Source organism: Corvus moneduloides, chromosome 11 (assembly GCF_009650955.1).
Source record: "Corvus moneduloides isolate bCorMon1 chromosome 11, bCorMon1.pri, whole genome shotgun sequence".
Taxonomy (NCBI): Eukaryota; Metazoa; Chordata; class Aves; order Passeriformes; family Corvidae; genus Corvus; species Corvus moneduloides.
This window is the reverse complement of record NC_045486.1, coordinates 11,258,180-11,275,182: the sequence shown is the minus strand read 5'-3', so window position 1 is coordinate 11,275,182 and position 17,003 is coordinate 11,258,180. Positions and strand designations below refer to the sequence as shown.

At 51.0% G+C, this 17,003-nt stretch overlaps 1 protein-coding gene across 2 annotated transcripts in view; it reads left to right on the top strand.

Annotated features, from left to right (window-relative positions):
• Positions 1-11,356, top strand: part of CHST13 (carbohydrate sulfotransferase 13) — a 72,166-nt gene extending 60,810 nt beyond the window's left edge. For both annotated transcript variants that reach the window (XM_032120677.1, XM_032120676.1), the window contains 2 exons: positions 5,203-5,279; positions 8,651-11,356. In XM_032120677.1, coding sequence (XP_031976568.1) covers positions 5,214-5,279; positions 8,651-9,496 — 912 coding nt within the window. In that variant the 5' untranslated portion in view covers positions 5,203-5,213 and the 3' untranslated portion in view covers positions 9,497-11,356. The remainder of the gene's footprint in view (positions 1-5,202; positions 5,280-8,650) is intronic.
• Positions 11,357-17,003: the final 5,647 nt, after the last annotated feature.

The following is a 17,003-nucleotide window of genomic DNA, read 5'->3' as shown; positions in this document are numbered from 1 at the left end:
CCCAGGAGAGCAGAGCTGTCAGTGCTGCAGGTGAGGGTCACCAATGCTATGGGTAATATCATATGGATAATGCTTTCTTTTGCTGCGATGGCAAATATCTCACCTGATTTGTTTCAGGGCTTCATTTGCCTTTTTTTATGACTGTCACACTAGCAGTTGATGGCCCAGAACTAATGCATCTGGGACCTCCTGCCACTTCCAGCACCAAAGTAGCAGAAACTGCTGAATTCCAACATTGTGAAATTAAAGGCTATTAAATTTCCACTCCCCTCATCGAGGAAGAACTTCAGGTCCCCTGTTGGTCTTTCAGTCTCTTCCTGCCATGGCAGCCTTTCTCAATTCTTTCTCCATCATCAGTATCTTTCTGGTTTTATGTCAACTCCTTCTCAAAGTATTAATCCCAAAGCCAGTCTGGGAGGTATATTTCTAGAAATCTGCCCTCTGCCCAGTATTTCTCATTTCAGTGCCACTTGCTTTCTCATTGCTCATGATCTTTACAGTTCACCTTCTAAACTTCATCCTCTCTGACTGAAGTCCTTGTTTCCTGTGCTGTGTTGCTTCTCATGTACTGTGTGTATCTGCGTGAGGATCTACCACATGGCTTGATCTACAGAAACAGTTAATTTTATTTACAGACAAGTTTGCTTGGGTATGAGCAGTGCCTGGTAAATGCCATGTTGATTTTCATTCTACATTATTTATTATCCAGTTGCACCCACATCTTTTAATTGCTTTCTTTCCTTCAGACTGTTTTCTAAAGCCTGGGTAATGCTGATGTCAGCCTAGCAGGCTTGTTGCTGCCTGAATCCTGTCTCCAAGCCAAACTCTTCAATTCACGCACTGGATTTGCTGTTGTGGTTGCAGAGAACCTCCCTCCCTTATTAAGGGTCTCTGCAGCCAAAACAGCATATTCTTTCAGTGCTGCTTCCAGAAGTCTGGAATTGGCATGATCCAGTCTTTCCCTCACTTCACACATGTCTGGCTGTCTTTGCAATCAGCTAGTACACCTAAATATTCACAGCTTTAAAATCTATTCCCTTTTCCAAGGACAGCTGGCAAGACATTGAAGCCCCAGATCCTGCTTCGGTCTTGATGTCACACACTGCAGGAGAGTAGCTTCAGCTGTAATGGGACAGCACTGAAATCTGGGCTACAGGAGGGAAGAAGGGAGGAAGTGTGGCATCTTTTTAAGCTCCAAAAGAAAGTCTGAAAGCCCTTGTAGCACAGGAGACTCAAAAATGTGCCTGAGCTTCCTTTCAGGCGCATCTTATTCAGTGATTTCTGGTCAGTGTCCCTGCCTCAGCACCGTGGTTTTGGTCTCCTGCTCCACGTCACTCCTATTCCCTTGCCTCATCATTTGAAGATTCAGAGGACAGATACTTCCTTCTGCTTGTCTCAGTGAAAAACACTTCAGATTTGGATCATGGACATGCACTGTGTTGATACTTCTCACCCAAATAGTGATCCTGCACTTGCCAAGGGTTGGTGGTTTTTCTGCTTTAGAAAGTTGATATGCCTTGGCTAAGTGATGTCCCTGCTTTCAGATGCAATTGTGGCAATGCTAAATTGCCAAGGATTACCACTGCGTGTGGTGGAATCTGGAAACCTCGGCAACAAGCTATAAAGTCAGGAGAAGAGCCAGGATGTGAAGATCTTGGCAGCTCCTGCATGATGGAATATCCTTCTGTACTCAGGGCCATGGCACCAAAACGCAGCACAAACCATTAATTCATCACATGATACTCCCTCCTCAACACCATTTATTTCAGTACTCCTTGGCCTTCCCAAACTTCTTGGGAGTTCCAGGGGCATTCTAGATATGGGTAAACCATAAATGGGATGCTTGACTCACTCTCAGCATGAATGAGTGGAGTAGGAGACATGTGTAAATTCCAGCCAGTGTCTGGCAACAGGGAGGGCTGAGACAGGACTGTGTGAGCAGTGGTGCTGCAGCTGGTGGGGCTGAGGGGTGGTGAACAGGGGGTGGCCACAGCTTGGGGTCATGGGGCAGGGCTGTGTTGGGTGTCAAAGGCTGATCTTAGTGGGGTGGACTCCATTAAATCACTGTCTACAGCCTGCTGCTGGCTCAAGCGGGTTGCAGCAGCCCTGGCCTGCCTACCGCTGTGACAGCCAGGTGATCCCAGATGATGCTTTGGGCACAGACAGCCTGGACTTGTCTCTGTTCACACACCTGCAGCCGCTCTGACCCAGCCTTATGGAGAATGGACATTCCATCCCATGGGACACAGTGGATGCTGCCGTCCTCATGCACCGACGCTTCATGGAGCCGTGCAGGGCCGCAGCTGCATCTGCCCCTCTGCCACGGGGCTTAACCCTGGCTCCAAAAGTCACTGTCATGGCCCAGCCAGGATCCCGGCTGCCTTTCTCCTCGGGATGCCGTGTGTAGTGCAAGCAGACAGTTTCTGAGCAGGGAGACTTCCTGCAGTGGAGCCTTGTAATAACCAAAACCCTGCTGCTGGGCCAGGCCTTGCTCTGAAGGCTTTGGCAGCACGCGGGGCAGGGATGGTGTCATCGCTTCGGAGCGCGCAGGCCGTCAGGATGCGGCCAGCGCCGGTGTCTTCCCCTGCCAGCTCAGCACTCCCGGCCTCCTCCAGCTGCACGGGAGCAGCCTGGCAGGGATTTTTTTCCATTTTTTTTTTTTTTTCCCTCTCTTCCCCTTTTTTTTCTGGAACCCTGTACAGCCAGAGCATAGCAGGGATCCTAGGGCGTTTGCTGCTATCCAGAGAAGATGCCTTGTTCTCTGCCAGATCTTGCGCTGGGGAAGGGCTGGAGGAAATCCATTCTGCAACGTTTCTGCTGGGGCTGTTGGCAAGAGCCCCGTGAGGTGCAGCAGCCACTGGCCAGACTGGTCCCTCTGAAAAAAGAGGACTAAAGAGGTCAGAGCATGGCTGTGATCTGCCTGACCTCTGCTCCCTCCCCACTTTGCTGCAGATTTGCCTTTTGTTGAGCCCAAAGAGCCTCCTGCCGAGCCAGCGCTCCTCCAGGGGCCATGACCTGACGCTGCTACAGGCACTGAAGCCTTTCCCTGGGACATTTCCATGCCGCTCTGAGCAGCACCAGCACGAGCTATTTGCATTTCTAGCAGCCTTCAGTCAACCTGAACCACCCGGGGTTTGCTTCTGTCCCGGTGAGGAAGGTTCTGGCTGATGTGCCTGTTAATCTCGAAAACAAACGCCTCCACATTGTTTTTACTAAATATAGGAGCAGTGTCTGCTGCAAGGTGCTGCTGGCAGACCTCAGCGGGGTCACAGTCCTGCACCCAACAAGAGTTTATCAGCCCCAGCCAAAGGGGAAAGGGGCTCAAGTTTAGTGTTCTCTGTTTGCAGATGTGAGCTGCAGTGAGTTGAGTTTTCAAGGTCGATCTCATTCCCTGCCATTTGCAGAGAGCTGAAAATGTGGAACACCTGGAAATGTGAAACGGGGCTCCTCTGGGATGAGCATCTCAGCCCAGCACTGTACATTGGATTTTCTGCTTATCTCCCACTGGCACAGATGCCATTTCACCCTCCTGTGGGGTAACTGATATAGAGGATTGAGGAAGAAACTGTACCTTCTCGTCGAGTCACATCTTGATCAATCCAGTGCTGCAGGAAGTGTCATTTCCCACAGACGCGCGAGCGTACAGGCACTGCTGATGAAATCTTGTGAGGTCAGGCAGTCATTTCCTCCTAATTACATCTCCAGGAATGAATAATGTTTAGCTGAGACCCTGATGACTTTGTGCTTTGGAGCAGTTTTCATTTAAGCAAAATACAAGCCTGTGAAAATGAATACAGGATCTGGATATTTCCTTCTGGTTATTTTGGTTATACAGATGCCATCTGGGACTTGTATAACAAATTTGGGGTTGTTTGGTGACGGTCAGTGAATGAAAAGATCCAGAGCTCCAAACTGTCATGCGAAAAGCTTCTGTTATAAACCTTCACATTGCCAGAAATGGCTTGTGGCAGATGCTTTTTCCAGGAACTTGGAGGACTGGAAGAGCCTCCCAGGCCACAGTTTCCTGAACAATGTGTCCTATCTTCCCCTTCAGAAAAAACATAATTCTCAATTTTAAAATTCATGGTGTGATTCCTTCTGTGGAAGCCAACTCCAGGGCTGCACAACCCCCATGGTTACAAACCTTCTCATGTGGAAACTGTCGTGGCATCCTCTGCCAATGGAGAGAGTCAGAGCCAAGAAGCAGAGGGTGGGTGGGTGGTGGGAGAGCTGCTTGGAGGTGTTGCTGCAAGCAAGAGCCTGTGCCCCTGCCATGGCTGGCTCTATGGGTTGGGTTTGGGATATCCAGGCCACATGGTTCTGCCCCCCATGTGCTGGAAACAGGTCCCTGGGGCTGAGGAATGGCAGCTGAAGCAGATGCTTCCTAGCCTGGAAGGTGGTTGCATCCCTAAATAATTTATGAACATGAGAACTTGAGCAGCTGTCACTGATTGGGTTTCTGGTACAGCGCTCATGGCTGGCCAGATCCAGCCTTGGGTTTGGTGCTGCTGCAAATGGAGCTCCAAAGTGAAACAGCTGATCTGCAGGGCAGGGAGGGGGCAAGGACTGTCTGGGTGGCTGTCTTGAGCTTCAAACACCAGAGAAGATGCTGCTGGTTTAGAAGGAAAGAAAAAAAATATAAATAGCTAGTAAGAGCTTCAGTTAATTTACCAGTCAGAACAAAGCACCTGACCAGTTTGTGTGCTCCTGTCCGTGTCTCTGAGCCTGGAAGTGCAAACTCTGAGCCTGTGGGGGCTCAGCACAGAGCTGCCAGTGTTGGATCTGCCCCTTACCTCTGCCAAGCACAGAGGACGTCTCACCCCTCACAGGGCTGTGGCAATGCTGGTCAGGTCCTGTCTCCTCTGGGCCATTCCCTCAAACATACAGCCTGGGGGAAGTGGCATTTCCCGAAAGCATATGGATCAAACTTTTCCCAATTGCTCTTGAGATTGTAACAAGAGCAATTACCTTTATTTATGGTCTTTTATTTGTTAAAAAATAGGTCTGGACCTTTTGACTCCTAACTGCAGGTTTTGTTAAAAAGTAAGGGGCAGGGAAGAGCATTGCTTGACACCACTTCCAGAGCAAAATGGGTTTGTCTCTTCTTGGTAGATGTTGTCTTATCCCAACTTGGGCATCTCAAGAGAAGGTGAGGGAAGCAGACCCTTCCAACCCCTCTGACTTTCCTCACTCCTTTTTCAGCCTCTGAAGATATGAGATCCACCTGGCAAGGCAAGGCTGGTCGCAGCCCACTCCAGGCCCTGTATGAGAGTGACCAGGTAAGGGGACAGGGACCAAGAAGTGGTGGGGTGAAGATCGAGTGGAGCACTGAGTGCTGACCCTGTCTGCCACCCCTCTGGTGTGTGGGGCACTGTGCCATGTCCAGCCACCCCCAAGGTCCTTGCAGCTGAGCCTTTGGCTGTGTCTAAAAGACAAGACCACACTGCCTGGGGGAGTAACTTGATAAAAACTGCTAATGGCACTTGCTGGTACTTGGGCAAACCTTTTAATTACCAGTGGGCTGAGCCATAGCTGGACAAGCCTGGGAAATTTCACCATCTGAACATTTCAAAGCCTTCTCTGGGCCATCATAGCAGGGCAAGAGCATCATTGCTGCCCTTCCTGAGCTAGTAGTTGACAGATGTTTCTGTGTTGTGCTGTATATATATGCACACACATAGGTATGTGCACATACATATATTTATATTGATATATATATATATATATATATATATAGCTGGAGTCAGCCGTGGGGGATTTATAATCCTGGGACATCTCAGGCCTCTCCATGACTCTGAGCTGTGCCAGCGATACCTGCTGAAAAATGAGCAGCCAGGCACAGCCTGGGAGGAGGATCACTCCCCTCCAGGTGGGGTTAGTGGGTCCCTCCCTGTGCAGGAATCAGGGAGGGTGTCCTGCTTCCCCTTCACATCGGGGTTTGTGGTTGGAGCTGCAAAAAGTGTTTGTTTGTTTCTTTCTGCTGCGTTTCCCCCAGGGCAGGCAGTTTTGCCCTCGTGCAGCCACACATGCCTTTGCAGAGGGATCTTCACCCACAGCTTCTCTGCAGGAAGTCCTGTGGGAAGCCACCCTCCAACGGGTGCCATGCCACGTGCCCCAGCCACCGAATGTGCCCTGCGTCTCCCCATGTCCATGGGGCTGTCATCTGCTGCAGCCCCCGGGAGCAGAGGGCAATGCTGTGCCATCCCTGCTGCCTCCCCACTGCCCGTGGGCAGCTCCCGGTGCAGCCAGGGCCAGATCTTTCCATGTGTGTTGCTCTGTGTTACTGTCTAGGTTGATGCTCTTGTGTCTCTGAGCAGCCAAAGTACGTTTGCTCTCTGAAAAATGGCAAATATGGACTCCCTTGGCCATGATGCCAGCAAACCCTGACGCTGATGGAATGTCGTGGTGTTATTTCCTTAAAAGTGATACTTAATTTCCCTGGCTTTTTAAGAGAAGGAAATGAAGGGAGCAATTTTGCTCTGAAATAACTGCAAGACATGCATTTATTCCAGTGGGCGGCTGCTGCAAAGTAGTTACATTTATTTGTTGCCATGCCTGCAGACAGTGTCTGTCTGTCTGTCTGTCTGAGTTTTGAATTATGCAAGTGCAGGAAAAAATACCTGAAAAAAATCACATTATTAAAATGCCTCTTTTTTTAAGCCCTTGCAAAAAGGTTTTCCAATTCTAAAAGCTGATGGGGAGGCTCCAAACAAAAGAAATTTCTACTGAAAGGTTTGGCTGTGTTGCAAGGCAGCATGAGATTGCTTCTTCAGCCATGGTTATCACCTCCCTTGGTGCTGTATTTTCTTTATAGCCCAGTAGCCAACAATGTCAGAGTCATATCTTGTTGGCAGTCACCACCACATCTGTTCACCTGCATTTCCTTCGTTTGGGCATCCTCTCTGTTGGAAGGAGCAAAGATGGGATGCTTTCTCCTGTCCCTGTCTCAGATTACTGCCCGTGCAGGTTCCTGGAGAAAGTGGTCACTAAGGTGACCTGGGAGAGGTTATTTTTTTTGTGGAAATGAGATCCAAAAGGGTCTGAGTGGGGTTCATCCCTTGCAGAAGGAGCTGTTTGCCCAGATGTTCGTGTCTCTCTGAAGATGGCAGGTCTGCTGGGTCATCCACAGGATGGACAGTTTGTCTCAGTGTCCCAGCTCCTGGCAGGAGCTTTACAAGCCCTTACAACACTGCCCCTTGAAACACCTCATTAGCCCCCAGGGAGCAGTGAGGGAGCACCTGAAGCCTGGCAAAGGGTGTCCTTAGGCATGTCTAGGCAGTGACACCTCTCAGCAGCCGTGTAGGCACCAAGGCCTGCCCTTGCCCTTCATCTGGAGGTTGTCACATCTGTGCACTTGCAGGGCTGTTTGCTGTGGCACCCTCTGACACTGGGAGGACTGTCTCTACAGCCCCGAAGTGGGAGCCACTGTGATGTTGTGACATGGTGGTCACTGCATGGCATTAAAGCCACAGCCCTATGGGGTCAGGGCCTCCCTGGGTTAGTGGGTGCTTGGTGCAGCCGTTCCCAGACGAGGCTGTTGGATCTTCCCAGCAATGGTGAACACGGAACTTCCCAACCCTTGTGAGCAAAACAGGGACAGAGTGGGCAGGAGGAGGAGGGGACCTTCCCCTTCTGACTTCCTGGAAATAGTTTCCTTCCCCAGATGTTCTAATGACATTTTGGGATTTTTGATGAAAACCATGACAGGAAAGGTCATGTTCCCAGATCTGGAGGGGGTTTTCAGCTGGGTCAGGGGTTAAGGGACTCTGGGCTTCTGGCAAGCCAGTGCAACAGCTTCCAGTTATTGATGCAGGAGTCAGAAGGGTTCAAGATAAAGGACCATGTGTGGATTCCTCGTCCCTGCAGCCAAAGGAAACTGTGACCAGAGCTGAGGCGTTGGGCTGGCCTGTGTGGAAGAAGTCCCTCAGGAGAAGGAACCCAAAGCCCTCAGGAAGGGCCCCACCACCACCTACTCAGCCCCTTGCTCCTCTCCATCATACCTGCCACCCCACCTCATCTCCAGCTCCCCTCCTGCTCACCAGGGTTTGACTGTCAGTGTTAGAGACCATTTCCATTTGCCTTTCCTTGGCAGGACACCCAGGTTGTTTCCATCCAGCAGGTCCAAATGTGTGTGCCACGTTTCTGCCCTTGGCTGGGTGTCACAGCAAGCACGTGTGTGGGTGTCAGTGTGAGGCAGCAATGCCCCATCGCAGCAGGAGGTGTGCAGGGCCCTGTGCCAACAAACAGGCTGTGCTTTCTGTCCCTGGGGCCATGCATCCCCCGGGGCTGGTGTAAGGGAGAGCACGTTAGCCCTGTGTGTGTGTGTGTGTGTGTGTGCCTGCTTTTAAAAAAATGCTCCCTTACTGACCCTCTCTGCACCGCCTGTTCTTCCCTCACCCCCTTTGATTTTTCTTCTCACCCAGCTCCTCATCACATTTTGTCCTTTCTTTTGATGCCAGCCTGTCCAAGGATTAAATGCACCGAATCGATTGTGTTCAAAGTCAGTGCTGTCTCCAAAAATCCCACATGAGTGACAGACCAACCCAGTAAAGGGGAGGCAGTGGGGACAATTGCGGGCCAGGTGTTGTGTGTAGGCCACAGTCAGCTTGGGCGAGCTGGTGACCATCTCTGTTGGGTTTTTTCTCCCCAGTTTGAGCAGTCATCCCTGCAGGCAGTTCACCAGCAGAGACGGGAGATGTTGAGCAACGTCTGCAGCCGTTACACCCGCAAGCGGCGTCTCCTGCAGCCGGATGACTTGCGGCACTTGGTGGTAGACGACACACACGGGCTGCTCTACTGCTACGTGCCCAAAGTGGCCTGCACTAACTGGAAGCGGGTGATGATGGTCCTAACGGGGCAAGGCAAGTACCAGGACCCACTGGAAATCCCTGCCCACGAGGCCCATGTCCCCTCCAACCTGCGCACCCTCTCCGAGTACAGCGTTCCCGAGATCAACTACCGCCTGCGCAGCTACCTCAAGTTCGTCTTCGTGCGGGAGCCCTTCGAGCGCCTGGTCTCGGCCTATCGCAACAAGTTCACCCTCAGCTACAACACAGCCTTCCACAAGCGCTACGGGACCAAGATCATCCGGCGGCACCGGCACGAGCCCAGCGACAGGGCCCTGGAGCGCGGGGACGATGTGCGCTTCGAGGAGTTCGTGTACTACCTGCTGGATCCGCGGACGCAGCAGGAGGAGCCCTTCAACGAGCACTGGGAGCGGGTGCACTCACTCTGCCACCCCTGCATCATCCACTACGACGTGGTGGGCAAGTATGAGACCTTGGCCGAAGATGCCAACTACATCCTGCAGCTGGTGGGGGCCGACACGAGCGTCAAGTTCCCGGCTTCGTCCAAGACCAAAAGGACGACAGACGACATGACAGCCCAGTTCTTCCAGGACATTAGCCCCTTCTACCAAAGGAGACTCTTTAATTTATACAAAATGGACTACTTGCTCTTCAATTACTCCATCCCCTCCTACCTCCGCATCCGATGAGGCAGGGGCTGGGGGGGAAGAGGTGAGGGAGAGCTGGATAACTCTCATCTTGCCACAATTCCTCCCTCTTACCTTGTGCTCTTCTCTTGGTTGACTTCTTCCCTGTGCCCTTTTGTTAGGGTCTGCTCCACCTCCTGATGCCTTGTTCATGCATGGTCTGGAGGAAGAACACTTCTCAAAACACTGGGGCTGGAGCTTTTCCTTCCCTTTCCCTCCCAGCCTTCAGTATCTACAGGGAATGGTAGTGGGACTGGACACTGCTTGCCTTGGTTGGGGACTTCCTTTTAACTAAGAGACTCCTCTGTAGATCCAAGTCTTGGGAAGGCTCCTTTTTTGGGCAGGATCCCTTCAGGTCTTTCTCCTCCTTACTGGCCTGTTTGGGGGCAGACATGGAGTCTCAGGGGTCAGAGTGGAGTGTATCAGACACTTGCATAGAACCAGAAATAAAGCAATAATTTAATGTAACTTTTTCCTTTTATTTAAAATTGCTCCCACCTTTTCTTTTTGTCTTGTTCTCCTCTGTCCTCATCCCACTTCCCACGCTGTCCCCCACTGAGGGGGATGTAACACACAGAGGTGTGTTACTCTGACCACATATTTATCCCTGGAGGGACTTTTTGTTCCTCTCCTTCCACAAGCTCTCAGCTGGGGTGCAAAATACTCCAAAGACAGAGAGGAAAGGCTTGCAGCAGGTCCACAGTGCTTTCTCCTGAACTACCACAGCAGTGGTGTGCATATCTCTGGATTTCTGGTCAAATCTGTTAAATCCAGGCCCCACACATCCCATTTTTTGAAAGCAGGTGATAACAGTTGTAAAGGCATATGTACAGCAGGGGTGCAGGTGTCTGCTCTGATGAAATCCCATCATCCACAGTGTCCTGCCCATGACCCCGGTGGGCAGACAGGGCCCTGCTGGCAGCGCTGGTTTCTCTTCCCCTGACAGCACAGGCTCCTCCGTGTGCAGCCCCTTTATAAAAGTTATGAAGTGTTCTGGGGAGCACTGGGCTGGGGTGTGGGAGGTTGCTGTGGGAATGGAGAGGTAATGTTGGACTGGGAGGCCAGGTCCGTGTGTGTATGTGTGTGTGTATGTGTGTGTGAGAGAAAAAACTGAGAATAAAAATGGGAGAGAGACACCTAGAGGGAAACAGTCCTTTGGCTGGCTGCCTTTGGATAATCATTCCTTGAATTAAAAATGGGGAGGAGGGGGTGAAACACAAAAGAAAATGACAAACCGAGCCCTAGGATTTTAAATTAAAGCCAGTCCATATTTCAGTCTTTCCTTTTCTCTGTTTGGCTTTGTCTTGCTGGCCACCTTTGTAAATAAGCACACTGGTAATAGATGCTGTGGAGTGTGTCTGCTGGCTCGGCTGCAAACACTTGACTTATTAGTGCAATACAATGGGAGGTTTTATAAAACCACAGTGCTCTCAGGCTCTGCAAAAAAATGATGTTTCCATCTAACAACTTTCAGCTGTTGTATCTTAACCTTTTTCCTCTCTGCCTCTCACTGACACCTACATGTTGACACTCCCTCCTTGCTTGCTCCATGTGCAGATTGAGTTTAGCAAAGCAATGAAAAAGAAAAGTAGATGAAGCTGCTGGTGATCCTGGCAGTGTGACTGATTCTCCCAATCTGGACTGGAGATCTCGCAGAAATGGCCTTTCTCATGCTATCTTAGAATCTCCCTGTCTAGCTGAAACACAAAGCACAGAAACAGATTATGTGATGCAACAAATTTCATCTGCAGCGTTCAGGCTTGGAGTGCATTCCTCTGCTTTCTCAGGAGTCTCGTGTTCCCTGCTTAGAGCTGCCTCTGCTTGGAAAAATAATTGTTCAAATCACTGCAAGATCTTTTCATCGCTTGTTGTCGTGGATCATAATTTGGGGTCAGATGCGGAGTCATAAAGGGATGGATTTTTGGATGGTTGGTTGGTTGTTTTTTTCTAAATACTGTTCCCTTCAGGTACCTCTAAAGAGCTGATGGCAGAGTGAGTGGCAAGGACAGATATACTTGCTCCCAGCTGTGCTGTCTGTAGGTGTTTAGAAAATATCTGGCTGGCTGGGACCCACTTTGGGCTTTCTTTGGTGTGAAAGTGAGGGAATAGCAACCTTGGGGCTTTGTTCTTCAGCCACATGGTTTCTACTCTTTCCTGCGATGGTGACAATGGGGGGATGCTCCCAGTTGTGAGTGGCTGTTTGACTGGCAGCCTGTCTGTCCCTGGCATCCCCATCAGACCTGACCCATTTACCCAGTCAACAGCCCAGCCACACACGAATGGAGCAAATGCAGCCCTCCAGCCTTGGCCTGGACTGCTAAAGGCAGCACCCTGTAACGGTGTCTTTTGGGTCACACAGAACCTTCAGAAATACCCACCTTTGGGCTGTTTCTATAAAATCCCAACAGCCAGCATCCACAACCCAACCCACTTAGGTCATACCCTTGGCTTCCTCTCTGCCTACATTCAAAGCTTTCCAAAGCAAAACCTAACCTTGCAAACAGAAAAAAGGCACTTTGTATTTCTGAAGAGAACATCTTCAGCCTGGGCCGGAGCTTTCCGGGCCAGGAATTGCTCTGCCCGTGCCAAAGCTGAATTGCTGGGGCCAAGATGCTCCGGGGCCAGCTCTGGAGTCGGGATGCTGTGGAGCAGGGATGCTGCGGGACAGGGGTCGGGATGCTGCAGGGTCAGGATGCTGTGGGGCCGGGATACTGCGGGACGAGTGTCGGGATGCTGCAGGGTCAGGATGCTGCGGGGCCGGGATGCTGCGGGGCCGGGATGCTGTGGGACCATGATGCTGTGGGACGGGGGGCCGGGATGCTGCGGGACGAGGATTGGGATGCTGCGGGATGGGGGTCGGGATGCTGCGGTACCGAGGCCGGCGCTGGGCAGCCGCGGCCCTCGCCGCAGGCACGGTCCGACCCTTCCCGGTCCGACCCTTCCCGGTCCGACGAAAAGCGCTGGAGGACGGGAGCAGGACGGAGCTAGGAGGACCCCGTGTGACCGGTGATCCCAACTACAGGCGGTGTAATTCCCTGTACGGGTGCTGGGAACAATTTCTCTGAGGGCTCCTGCTTGGTTGTGGCTTCACAAACTGTTTCACTGCGTCCCTTTTTCTTTTTAAGGAGAAAATATCAAGGAGGCCTGGGTCACCTCTAAAGTGTAACTGGATTTGGTTTGTCCTCTGCTTGGAAGTGGGAATGTGGCCGTGCCTGATGCGCAGCAAGGGCATGAACTGCAAGCGGATGCCCCGGGGTCTGCCCCCAGGAGCAGGGCAGGGCATCATCCCCTCGGCCCTGCCCGAGCACTCCTCTGTGAGCAGGGAATGTGACCAGGAGAAGGTGCCAGTCCTGGCCTCGCTGAAGAGAGGACCGTGATAGTAATGTCCCCCAGCCTCCTGCAAGGTTCCCATCCTGGCTTCAGGCTGCGGAGCTTGGGGACAAGCAACTCCAAATGAGTCAGGTTGGTCCTAGAGTTTGGCCCAAGGCTTGGGAGCTACTGGGGAGCTCTCAGAGCACCAGGGACACAAAAAACCAAGAACAGCCTCACTTTGATATGTTCACATGTGCACAAATATACAATGAAAATAATGATTATATTATAATGTATAATAGAATTACTGCTGGGTCAATCTACATATTCTATATTGAGCAATTACATTTGTATATGGTTATAATACTTAATAGACATTTGGCTTATGCATGTGTACATATGTGTGTCTGTACACCATCCCATTTATTATATAAATACTCACATACCCCCCAGCATAAAAGAGAGAGTACCTTCCCTTGCTGCACTGTTGAGCTTTGCCACAGTCCAGTGTGGCTCAGCAGTTAATGAAGAGCCAGCCCCTTCCTCCCAGTGCCTCCAACAGCTCCAGCCTTCAGAGTGGTGGGCACTCTGCCTGTGCTGTGGGTTTTCCATGCTGTGGAGCTGCTGTCCCCATCCCTCATGGCCCATGTGAAACTGTTGAGTTTCTCCTTCCAGGGGAACAAAACAAAGCTTCAGTGATCAGGAGGTTTCCTTCCAGAGCTTTCTGTGCACCACAGATTGGGTTGTTTACCAGCTGGAGGATTAAATAAACTTTCATTGAAGGGGAAAAAAATAAAAAGGGTGTTCAAGTATGTCTTGGAAGCAGTGTCTCCCTTGAAGGAGGCTTTTCAGACTTCCTGTGTTTGCTGGCTGGCACTTCGCTTGTCCTTGGTAAGGAAGCTCCATCTCGCAGAGAGTTTCTGGAAAATTACTGTGTTAGGATGGAGGCAGTAAGTGGAAGCAGTGGGGGGAGAAAAATAAATGGTTTGACTGTCCCTGAAAACAAACCCCTGTTCCTATCTGCATCTACAGATGGTGACAGCCCCTTCTTTGCCTGCAAAGAGAGACCCTTATGCATCCAGGAATGGGGGAGCCCCTGACCAACCTTCCTCTCTAGTTCAGCTGGGATCTGAAGGTCCCAGCAGCCACCCCAGCACCCCAACACATGTGGTGGTGCAGGGCAGGCACCCACCCTCTCCCAAACTCCAGTGCTCTTCCTCAGTCCCCATCCCACAACACTGACATGAACCTGAGATTTAGTTTATTGGGGGACAACCAGTGGCTGATGTCAGGAGAGAACCTACCTGCACTGCTAATACAGTGGGAAATAAAACCATGGGACATTAGGAAAAATTATACTGTTTCACTGCCCACTACTAGAGTCTAGATCAGCTGGCTGATGGCTGCACAGGGCTCAAAAATAGCCAATCTCATTCTCTACCAACACTCCACATTTTCCTTTATTCCCTCTAAAGGTTACAGCAAGGTAAGCCTTCCACTAGCATCTCACAGCATTGGATGGGTTTCTCAGGCCAGGGCCAGCACTGAGCCCAAAGGGGCAGTTCAGCAGCCAAGGACTAAAGAGCAGCAAAAAAGAAGTTCTCCTCTCCCACCTCCTCCTTTTTTAAGGCTATTGCTTCTTTGGGAGCCATGAGGACTAAATACAAATAAAAGCCACTGTTGGCTGGAACTGAGGTGCTGGTGACTCTGGCAGGGTGGGTCCAGCCCAGTGAAAATCTGGGCACTGTAATGACACAGACACAGCAGCAGAGAAGCCAGGCCCACTGCTGGCAGTGACTTTCCTGCTGGGTTAGACTGAAGACAGAAATCACTATGAAATGTCCCCACCCTGTCTGGGCTCTGCTACCCACACAAGTCTGCTCTGAAACTGAAATTTCTGGAGGAAAAGGGAGGAAAACAATCCCCTCCCCAAATCTTCTCCCTCGCAAAATCACTCCAACACAACACCACAGGGAGCATAAAACCAGGTAGGACCTGCTGTGATGTACTGAAAGTTCTTAAAAGCTGAGGAGCCTGCAGGTATTTAAGCATCAAATTTCTGCTTTTAAGGGGAGGGAAGGGGGAGGATGCCTGGACAACTCAGGGGCTTCTGGCCCTGCTGGGGCAATTGGTGCCAGGGGACAGAGCAGTGCTGCCCACTCACTGGAAGGGCTGGGGGTGCTTTCTTAGAGGAGCAAGTTCAGATGGAGTTACAGGAATGCTGATCCAAGTTGTGCTCCGGGGTTACATATAAGCTTTGTTAGCAAAGGCCCTTTCTCATTTGCACAGAGAAGAAAAAAGGAGGAAAGAGAAAGAGTAAACAGGCTGAGCAGCCAAATAACTAGCCTCTCACTTCCCTTAAAAAAAAAGGAAAAAATCCCCTTTTATTGAAACCATTTCCTTTGGTTATATCATTTCTCTTGAGGCTGGAAGCAATTTTAAGTCTTAAGTGCGTTCCCTGCACTAAGTGCGCGGGCACGAGGCTGATGCTTGGCTGCCCACCAAGGGGTGCCCTGGAGAGCAGCACATCTTGCTGTGCCCTCTGCCATCTCCCCACATCACCTCTGAGCCTCAGTGCCTCCTGCAAGGGGGCAACCCTCGAGCCCAGCATGGACAAGGTGCAGCTCAGGTCACCTTGGTGCAGCTGTGTCCCACAAGTAGGACACAGATGGCATCCATTACGTGTTCCCATCCATGTCCTCTGTCAACAGTGACAAGCAGATTAAGCTGAGTTCTGCCCAGAAATCCCCCAATGAAGGGACATACCAGTGCCAGGGCTTTGCTGCAAGCACACAGCAGAGAAGCAGCCAGCGTTGGGCACTGGGATTTGATGCTGGAGGAGTGTGACTCGGGTCCCTTGTAGTCTGTACCAGCCACCTGCTCCAGTCTAAGTCTTACGCAGGATTGGAGGAAGCAGGGGCAAATCTGTGTTAGTAAGAGAAAAGCAGAAGGAGTTTCATGTGTTCAGGATCCTGTAGAGGGCTGGGGTATCCCCAGCATCTTGGCTTTAGCACCAGCCTTACCTGATTCACAAGATCAGCAAAAGCACCAAGCTCCAGAGAGGACCTCTCTGAGGTGGTGGGGACAATGCAGCAAGGAGGAGGAAACATGGTGTTGAGGCAGGAGGAGTTATTTGCCAGGACTGCTCAAGCCAGTGCCAAATTGGAGCTAATAAAGGTTTACAAAGTAAAGCACTAAGCTTAAGTTATTAAAATATATATGTACATCTGCTCTAATGCAGCCCCTGAAACTGGGACTGGCAGTCAGATGCTTTGCTTTCCCCACAGGCCCCCTCAGCTGCTGCTGCAATTCTCACCCATGGGTGCTCTGGCCGAGCAGAGCCAACAACACAGAGGCTGCAGGGGAAGATAAAGCAGCAAGACCCGAGCCAGGGCAGTGTGTGCCTCGCATCCTGAAACCTCCCTGCCAGGGAGCTGCCGTGCACAGCCTCTCCAGCTCAGCAGCATGGGGCAATTTGTTCCTCATGACAATAAAAGGGAGAGGAAGCTTGGAGAAAGGGCAGACAACAGCTTATTTCTTTCTCAGGGAGTGCTTCTCTCCATGCCTGGCAGCCCAGAGCTGAACAGCTTTTGCTGTTAGGGACCTTCAGCCATGTGTCAAACCCATGCAAGGGCTTCAGCTTTGCAGCAGCTCTGGGACACCAGAGCAGAGCTGGGAGCAAAGAAACACCCAAGGCCAGCAGGAACCCAGCACATCTCAGATATAAGTGGTTTAGAGACGGCAGGTCCTTGAATAAGGCATCTGTCTGCCAGCAGACTGGGGGACTTGACCTCCCCTTTTCCCTTCTCCAACAACGAGGCAGATAATTAATAAAGGTGAGGCCTAGTGACATTTTTCAAAGGTTTGATCCGTGTCCTCGACTCCTGACTCTTCAGCATCTTATTATCTGGAGGACTCTATTGCTTCTTCAATTTCAGAGAGAAATTGGCTGCTTTCAGTCCCACAAGCCTCCCTGACATGTCCCTGGTAGCATCAGATTGCCACCCTGGAGCAAGGACCTGAGGAGTCACTGGCCACAGCCTTGTGCCTGATCGTCACCCAGACCAACACAGGCGGCTTCTGGACTCATCCCAGAGCAATTGTTAATGAGTGGATGGCGACTGTGGGAGAGGGAATGGGCTTTAGTTCTAACTTGAAACATGTGGGTGACAAAAAGTTCTTGGTTAGGAAACACTGA